We start from the raw sequence: 9,379 nt of genomic DNA, 5'->3' as shown, positions 1-9,379 counted from the left end.
TAGGGAAAAAAAAAAAAGAAAAAACAGCCAGTGGAATATTAATTTTAACTTCAAATGCAATTTTAAGGAAATATTTAAGTAGAGTAGGATAAGTTTACCCCATGGATATAATAATATCATTTAAAAGTATTAATACATAATTATTTTCATAAATTTTTTGAGCACCAACTGTGTGCCAGGTATATAAAACAGCATGGGAAAATACAAAGTGTTAGTTATCATTATTATTATATTTTATAAATATTGTTATATTTTATAATATAATAATATATTCTTCAGTAATGCTTACCATGAGCCAGGCATTGTTCTTAGTGCTTTGCATATAAAAACCCATTTGAGCCTCACCACAAACATACGAGGCAGGTGCTGATATTATTCCCATTTTTTAGATGAGGTAATTGAGGCACAAAGTGCATACCTTGTCCCAGGTCCTACAGCTACTGAGTGGAACAGATGGCATTCAAGCTCAGGTATTCTGGATCTTAAGTCCTTATTCTTTATTTTTTTATTTATTTTTTTATCAGAGTATAGTTGATTTACAATGTTGTGTTAGTTTCAGGTGTACAGCAAAGTGAATCAGTTATACATACACATGTATCAACTCTTTTTTTAGATTCTTTTCCCATATAGGTCATTACAGAGTATTGAGCAGAGTTCCCTGTGCTATACAGCAGGTTTTTATTAGTTATCTATTTTACAGTGTGTGTGTATATGTCAGTCCCAAACTCCCAATTTATCCCTCCCCCGACTTAACCCCTGGTAACCATAGGTTTGTTTTCTACATCTGTGACTCTACTTCTGTTTTGTAAATAAGTTCATTTGTACCCTTTTTCTTAGATTCCACATATAAGTGATATCATGTGATATTTGTCTTAAATGCTTATTCTTAACCAATATGCAGTTGACAACAACAGTTTTAAAATAAAAATGCTTACTTTTTCAAAAATAAAAAAAAAGAACACCAAAAATGTAATGTTGTTTGTACTGAGGCAGCACGAGGGTGGGTACTTTTTTCTGGTCTCAATCTCTCAATTTGTGTCATTTTAAATTACGAAATATTTAGGGTTTTAACGTTCTCTTCAATTGGCTGTCCCAGTGTTTGAGGTTGCATTACCTGTGCACAGGTGTCCTTCACCAAAAATATTTGCAATGCTGAAAATCAGTGATGGCTTGGATTGCAGTGAGCCTTGGATTGGGTTGACAGGGGCGCCCTGGCTCACTCCCTACAGATACAGCGAGGGGAGATGTGAACTGAGGGGAGAGGAAGCTGTGTAGATGAGGGATTATAAAGAGCGTGGGCTGGGCTGTTTCCCCATGCTGTAGCCCAGAGCGTTTGCCGTGGCACCTCTATATTTATACATTTATTAATTTAGGGAGCTCTCCCCAGTGCCATAAGCCTGAGGGTACTTGAAGCTATTCTTAAAGATGGTAATTAAAATTATCTGTTTTAATTCTAAGAACTCATTTAAAATAATCACTCATAATATTCTGTTAATAAGACTAGTCTTAGAGGATGGATTTGGTGAAGCAGTGTCAGGGACGCAGGGCCCCCACTGAAAATATTCTATTTGTCTACAAACTGTGACTGAACTGGTTCAATATTTAGATAAGAGACTGGCAATCATGGTGCTGGCTTTCCTTGTACCAAGGGAGGAATGTATCGTAAAGGCATGTTCCATCCCTTCTCGTGGGTCAGTAAGTGAGGTCACCTACTGTCTGTCCAGGAAGCAAGTTCACTTCTGCTAAGGAACGAGATCTTAAAAATTGTCAACTTGGGACTTCCCTGGCAGTCCAGTGGATGGGACTCCGAGCTTCAATGCAGGGGGCATGGGTTCAGTCCCTGGTAGGGGAGCTAGGATCCTGCATGCCATGCCGTGGGGCGTGCCCAAAAAGGAAAATTAAAATTGTCAACTGAAGTAAGGGTTGGGTGCTCTGGGCATAAGTGCAGCTCTGACAGGAACTGGACTTGAAAACATTGTAAGCCGGTAAATACTTTCCCTTCCTCTCTTTACAAACTTTTTTTAATTAGACAAGTAATTTATGGTCACTCCAGAAAATGTTGAAAACCCAAATAAAAGAAAACAGGCATGAGGCTGATCATTTCATACGCTAGATGTAGCCACCATTAGAGCTTTGTTTACTTCTGGATTTTTTATGCCTATATATAAAATATGATTTATATCTTTAATCTCCTAATAAAGGAACTTTGTTTCTAGAGTTTACAATCACTAGATTACTTAACTGGTTGATTTGAAGGGAATGGAAGCACAGTCTCCCTACATTTTCAACCCTAGCCTAAAACTATGGGCTTAATTGGATTAAATTGGCTTGGGGAGAATTGACGTCTTAACAATATTGAGTCTCTTGAACATTTACAATGGATAACTCTCCAGTTATTTGGGGTTTATAATGTCCATTTTTATTTATTACAGTTTACCTTCAAGTGATACTATACCTCTTCATATGTAGTATAAGAACCTCACAATAACTTGTTCTCTCCCAGCCTTTATGTTATTGTTGTCATACATTTACCTATTATAAACCTTATAATACTTTGTTATTATTTTTTAAACAAAATCACTTTTATTATATTTTAAAGAGATTTTAAATAGGAAGAAAAATTCATCTATCTACCCATGCAGTTATCATTTCCAGTGTCCTTCATTCTTTTTGTGTAGATCCATTTTTTTATATTTGGTGTCATTTTCCTTCTGCCTGAAGAATTTTTTTTAACATTTCTTGTAATTTGGGTCTGCTGGTGATGAATTCTTTTGACTTTTTTTTGCCTTCATTTTTGAAATATGTTTTCACTGCGTATAAAGTTTCAGGTTGACAGTTGTTTCTTTCAGTACTTTATAAAGATGTCACTCCACTACTTTTCACTTGCATTGCTCCAGTGAGAAATCTGCTGTCATGCTTATTTTTGTTCCTCTGCACGTAATGTAGCTTTCCTCCTCTGGCTGCTTTTAGGATATTTTTCTTTATCACTCATTTTGAGCATTTTGATTATGATGTCCCTTGGTATAGATTTCTTTATCTTTGGGGTTCACTGTGTCTCTTGGATCTGTGGGTTTGTGGTTTTCCTCAAATTTGGGAAAAATTTGGCCTTTTCACATATTTTTTCTGCCCTCCCTACCCCATTAGGGACTTCAGTTGAACTTATATCAAGCTACCTGCAGGCGTCCCATAGCTCACTGATGCCCTTTGCATTTTTGTGATTCTTTTTCCTCTGTGTTTCATTTCAGATCATTTCTATTGCTATATCTTCAGGTTCACTAATCTTTTCTTCTGCCATGTCTAAATTGCTGGTAATCCCATCCAGTGCATTTTTCATCTCAGACATTGTAATTTTCATCTCTAGAAATTTGGATTGGATCTTTTTATATCTTTCATGTCTCTACTTAACTTTCCAAACATGTGGAATACAGTTACAATAACTGCTCTTATGTCTTTGTCTGCAAATTCTAACAGCTTTGTCAGTTCTGGGTCAGTTTTGATTGGCTGATTATTCTTTTCGTTTTGGGTTGTGTTTTCTCGTTTCTTGGCATGCTGATAATCTTCGTTTGGATGTCAGGCATTGTGATTGTTACCTTGTTGGGTGCTGTATATTTTATATTCCTATAAAGTCTTGACCTTTGTCTTAGGATTCAGTTAATTACTTGGCAACTTTGATCTTTTTGGGGTCTTGCTTTTATGATTTGTTAGGCAGGTCTGGAGCAGTGCTCCATCGAGGGCTAATCATTACCCACTATTCAAAGATCTTCCTCAGTTTTCTACTCAATGCCTTGGGAATTATAAGTTTTTCTAATTTGGCCAGTGGAAACAGACACTGTTCTCTAAGCCTTTCAGATGGCTTTTTTCCCTCTAGCTTTGGGTAGTTTCCTCACACACATGCTCTGACCCCTACTCTGCTGAGTGTCATTGAGGGACCCTCTGCAGGTCTCTGGGCTCCTCTCCTGTGCTGCTCTTTCCTCTCTGGTGTTCTGTCCTGCAAAGTCCAGCCGTGTTAATCTCCTCAGACCCTCAGCTCTATCTCCTCAACTCAGTGAGTCTGCCAGGCCATTCCCCAACCCTGCACTGCAGCCTGGAAGGTAAAGTCTCTCAAGGCAGGAAGCAGGGCAAACCTAGAGCCTGCCTGTTTTCTTTCCTCTCTCTCAGGGGTCATTCCCCTTTACTGCCTCATGTCCAATGTTGTGAAAACTATTGTTTGATAAATTTTGCCTGTTTTTTGTCAGTTGATAAATAGCAATGGTAAATCCCGTCTCTGACACTCCATCTTGCATGGTAGCAGAAGTCTCCTGACACTAGATTTCAATGGCCTCTTGACTTGTTTACTCCTGGTTTTGAGGGAGAGTCCAGTGCCCTGATGAAGAGTATGGACATTAGAGCCTGATCAAGTGAAATCTCCGCTCCACCACTTCCTAGCCACGTGACCAAGGCCATGTTAACCTGGCTGTGCCTCCCTTCCTTAGTCTGTAAAATGGGGGTGATAATAGTCATGCCTCATTGGATTTTTGAGAGGATAAAATGAGATAGCGCATTTAAAGCATGATAACCCATTAACGCATCTAAAGTTTCTAGAACTTGGTGACACATTCATCTTAGCTATTGTTGTCATTTTATTTTAATTCTTATAAGACACCAATAAACACTTGCCAACTGAATATCTACTCTTGGCCCGAGAACCACAAGTGTCATCACCATAGGTGACTGGGACCTGGGATCCAGCACTGGGAGAGCTGGAAACCTCAGCTTGTGCTCCCTGAATGATGGTGTAGACATGAGGCCCCAAATCCCCCACCCATAATTGCTATTATTCTAGGGTTTTCATCTCCTAAGTAACAGACCTGGGTTTGTTTGTTTGTTTCATTTTTCAGGGGAAGATAGGAAGACCCCCAGTGAATCAAACAGCCCCTCTTCATCCTCCCTCTCAGCTCTGAGTGATTCAGCCAACAGCAAAGACGATTCAGACAGCTCCCAGAAAAACAAGAGCGGAAACAACCTGCTGGTCATCTCTGTCGTGCCTGGGAGCCAGCCCTCACTGAATAGTGAGGAAAAGCCAGAGAAAGGTAAGGGAGGAGGTGGGCTGGTCTACTCAACCCTACCCACTCTGGGGGAGATGACCCAGTCTTGAGAATAAGCCCTTGACAGAAGTGAGTGATGTTGGAAAACGGGAACAGTATAGTACGTATCATCTAAAATTTACGTGTGCTTTTTGGCTTGATTTGCATCCGTATACGGGGTGGAAAGGTGGGGAGTGTGACATTGATTCTGAAGCTGTATGTTTAACACCTTTTAGCCCGGAGATGCAGGGAACGGTGCCTGGAAGGGTACAGCTGGAGGGTGGGGGGGGTCTCTGTCCTACTCCTGCCCTCCTGTCCCTCTGCCCCATGCACCCATACACCCAGCCTCGGTCCTTTCAGGGTTCGAATGCGTTTTTTGCAACTTTGTCTGCAAGACGAAGAACATGTTTGAGCGCCATCTGCAGATCCACCTCATCACCCGGATGTTTGAGTGTGACGTGTGCCACAAGTTCATGAAGACCCCCGAACAGCTGCTGGAGCATAAGAAATGCCACACTGTCCCCACCGGTGGGCTCAAGTAAGGAAAGCAAGTACAGAACCTTTTACTGTGTTGTTTATTAAACACCCTTTCCCCATCCCTACCCCGTCCCCTCCCCTGAAGGTTTTGGGGTCATGCAGAAGAGGGGCTTGGCATGGGGGGTGGTTAGTCAGGCACCTCTGCTGCCTTTAGCTGGATAGGAAATTAGATCTGCCCCCCAGGAGTTTGGCAGATATCAGCAGGAGAATCCATTTCACAAGACGACTTGCTGAAGCAGCTTGGCACAGGCATGCAAGGGTAGACCCATCCTACACTGCTTGAGTTTCACTCAGACTTGATTTTAAGGGACTTGGGGGTTAGTGCCCCCCAGGTGTAAATCATTACACTGACACTGCACTTCATCCTCTATTTTCTAGATGATTTGCCACAAGTCTTTTAAATAAGCACTACAGCTACCCCATACACACACCCACCCCCAAATATCGGATCCTTGCCAGTGTGAACAGGCAAGAGGCCCCGTTTTTCATGCAAAGATCATGTGCCTCGTGTCTTCCTGCACATATGCCTTACGCCTTCCCAGGAGCTGGAATTGGGATCTCCCTGGTGTAGCCTTCGTGATATCTGACATTTCCGGTCACATGTTCTCCACAGATCCCCAAAGACCTAGACAATGAGCATCATCATTAACCAATATTTGCAACAAGCCCTCTGGTCTGAAGAGAGACCCATCCGTTATTACCAAATGCACTGTGTGCCTGGCTTGATAATAGGTGCTAAAGGGCAAACAAGGAATAAAACATAATTTCCACCCTCGGGGAATGTACGACCGAGCACAACCAGAGTTTAATCTTCCCAGTGGTTCTGAAATCAGAGTCCCTGTTCAGGAGGCACTCATGGTCTAGTAAAGAGAAAAAAGCATCTGTCACTGGGCACAGAAAGGCATACCACTTTCAAAGCATAATTATTCATGTTTAGCTGAAATGATCCTGTTATTAAATGAAAAATGACATTGTACTTAATATAAGAACAAAAAACCTTTTGTTTTTAAACATTTTTATCTTTGAAACTCACAACTTGCCAGAGAAGTGGCATGACTGTCCTGAATGGGTGAGGGGTGGAGAGACCCAGAAGGAGCCTGGGAGTCGAGTCGGGGGGGCTCCGTGCAGGGTGGACTCCCCGGCTCCTGCTGGGTCAGGGGGACCCTCCTCAAGAACTTGCCCAGAGGAGCAACACCTACTGTTGGATCCCATTTTGTTTCACCCTGGGGGGTGATTAGGTGGGAGGGGGAGGGGCGGGTAAATGGGATGGGGGGAGGGGCGATTATCATTCCCGACCACCAGTAAATGGGAAATGCCTAGCACGAGCTTATTTGGGAATTTGATTTGGTTTATTCCACTGCCCCTTTCTAAATATTTGTGTACTCATGTTTAAAAAAAAAAAAAAAAAGCCATGTATTTCCGTGGTTAGACTAGCACTCATTGCCCTGCCCAGAAGCCCAGTCACACCCATTACCCACGGCCCCTGCCAGTTGTGGCTTTGCCAGTTAGGCCCCCTTTCTTCGGGGACCTAAGGAGTCCCGAGCCTCCGACCCACTGGGGAGGATGCAGAGTGAACGCTGATGCTTTTGCGGGTATAGACACTTCCCGTACAGTACTAATGGTCCCCTATGTAATAGTTTATATTCTAGGATGACCAAGTAGAAGAATACTTTGAAAAACTTGCTAAAGCCTTCTGGCTGTACAGTGAGTCTTTGTTTTGTTTTGTTTTGTTTTCCCTTTGCCGTATCAGAGCTTTAATTTGCCTGAGAGAGTGTCTTTACAATAAGTAACGGGAGCACGGAAAACCCTTAGCACTCTGCCTGAGCAGCGAAAGAAAGACTGAGCTGTGGGTCACAGAAATGTCCTTAACGTGAAACAGACTGCCGATGTCTAAATTGCTTTTCTGTGATGGGACTGCTTGTACTCTATATCCTGTTCATAATGCAGATCAAATAAGATTATACTATTATTTTTCTTTTGCCGTAGCTCAGGACAGTGGTGAGTTTCAGACTCCTCTAGGTAAGGCCCAGCTTGGCGTAGGGGTTGTGTGTGCACCTGACCTGGGAATGGGCTTTATATTTCTCTCGTGTGCACTCTTCTGTGAGCTGAGGTTCCGAGGCTAACGGCGGGCTTGGTGCTGAGGCGCAGTGCACGGGCACTGGGTGTGTTGGGCTCTGCTGAAAACCTCTCCAAACCCTCCGAGGACAATTCACTCCCAGGCCCTGCCCTGCAGGTGCCAGGCCAGAGCCGAGGCAGCCACTTTTGCATTTGCATTCTTTTGGTAAAGAGAGCACACACAGGCTACAGCTAGCATATCAGCCACCGACTCGAGCCCGGCAGTTTCTACAGAGCAAAGCTCAGCAGAATCCGTAAACCTGCCCTCTCTGTTCTCCCCGCCCCTCCGGACAGCCGGGAGGCTTGGGGGTAGCGTAGCCTCACTGCCTAGGATGGAGAGACGCGGGCTTTGTCCCAGGGCACAGCCAGCCCGATAAGGTGGCCGAGCTGGGACTGAAACCGGCCCTTCTAGATAGACTCTGCCTAAATGACTTGCAGAGACCAGTCCAGTAATGAATCAGCGCCCACCATGTGCTGAGTACTCTACCGAGCACTGCAGAGAATGCAGAAGAAAAGGGGGATATGGTCCTGCCCGCTGAGAGTTTATGATCCCTTTGGATGATGATTATTTCCATGATGTAATAACATTAATCATTAATAATGCATTAATAACGTCTTCAAGCTCCAGATAGCAGTCGCCTCCCTCCCCCCATCCCCCATTCCTAACCGGGCTGGTGGGTGGGCTTCCTTCTGCCGAGCCCGCCCCTGGTCCTCCCCTCCTTTCCCTGATGGAGACCCCAGGGCTGTAGGAGGCAGGTTTGAGGAGCACAGGTCTCTGCATCTACACACACACACTCCCACACACAGACACACACCCAGGCCTTCTCGTCCTAACCACCCTTTAATCAGCACGATTCTGACCCCTACGACTTTCTGTTTGCTGGAGGTAGCTCTCCCCCTATAAGCTGTTCTTCAAAACTCAGCCTTTCTGCGTGTGCTTGGTGTGGTGCATGAAAAGTCGATTCTCTGTGTTGCTCCCATCTCGAGGGGAGGTCGTGAGGGTTAGCCCTCGGCCGAGGCCACTGCGGGGGCCGGGGAGGGCTCCGAGGGGCCGGGCGGGGAGGACGGAGGGGAGAACAGCTTAGCCGGGCGCCCCCTCCCGCACTGGCTCTGCTCCCCTTCCTGGGGGCCGGCGTCCGCGGACGCAGCCAGGAGACCCCGAGCAGGCCGAGGGACGGCTCCAGAAGAGGGTCCTCGTCGCCCCCGCAGGAGGCGGCAGGGCCGGGCTGGGCAGGGGGCAGGGGGCAGGCCGGGCCTCGGAGCTGGGAGGGCGGCCGAGGGCAGGCTGGTGAGACGGGGAGCAGCCGGGCGGCCGCCGAGCCCGCGTGGCTGACCCTCCCCTGTCCTTGCTTTCCCCCCCGCCCCCCACCCGCAGGTGCCCATTCTGCATTTATTCCACCAACCGCCCCGCCGCCATGGAGTGCCACCTCAAGACCCACTACAAGATGGAGTACAAGTGCCGGATCTGCCAGACGGTGAAGGCCAACCAGCTGGAGCTGGAGACGCACACCCGCGAGCATCGCCTCGGCAACCACTACAAGTGCGACCAGTGCGGCTACCTGTCCAAGACCGCCAACAAGCTCATCGAGCACGTGCGCGTGCACACCGGGGAGCGGCCCTTCCACTGTGACCAGTGCAGCTACAGCTGCAAACGCAAGGACAAT

General features: G+C 45.6%; 1 protein-coding gene across 1 annotated transcript in view; it reads left to right on the top strand.

Annotated features, from left to right (window-relative positions):
- Positions 1–9,119, top strand: part of ZNF827 (zinc finger protein 827) — a 184,060-nt gene extending 174,941 nt beyond the window's left edge. The window contains exons 12-15 of the mRNA XM_007471998.1: positions 4,878–5,069; positions 5,424–5,601; positions 7,587–7,619; positions 9,091–9,119. Coding sequence (XP_007472060.1) covers positions 4,878–5,069; positions 5,424–5,601; positions 7,587–7,602 — 386 coding nt within the window. The 3' untranslated portion in view covers positions 7,603–7,619; positions 9,091–9,119. The remainder of the gene's footprint in view (positions 1–4,877; positions 5,070–5,423; positions 5,602–7,586; positions 7,620–9,090) is intronic.
- The last annotated feature ends 260 nt before the right edge of the window (positions 9,120–9,379 follow it).

This window comes from Lipotes vexillifer, unplaced genomic scaffold, assembly GCF_000442215.2.
Source record: "Lipotes vexillifer unplaced genomic scaffold, Lipotes_vexillifer_v1.1 scaffold269, whole genome shotgun sequence".
NCBI lineage: Eukaryota > Metazoa > Chordata > Mammalia > Artiodactyla > Lipotidae > Lipotes > Lipotes vexillifer.
This window is presented reverse-complemented; position numbering and strand designations above follow the sequence as displayed.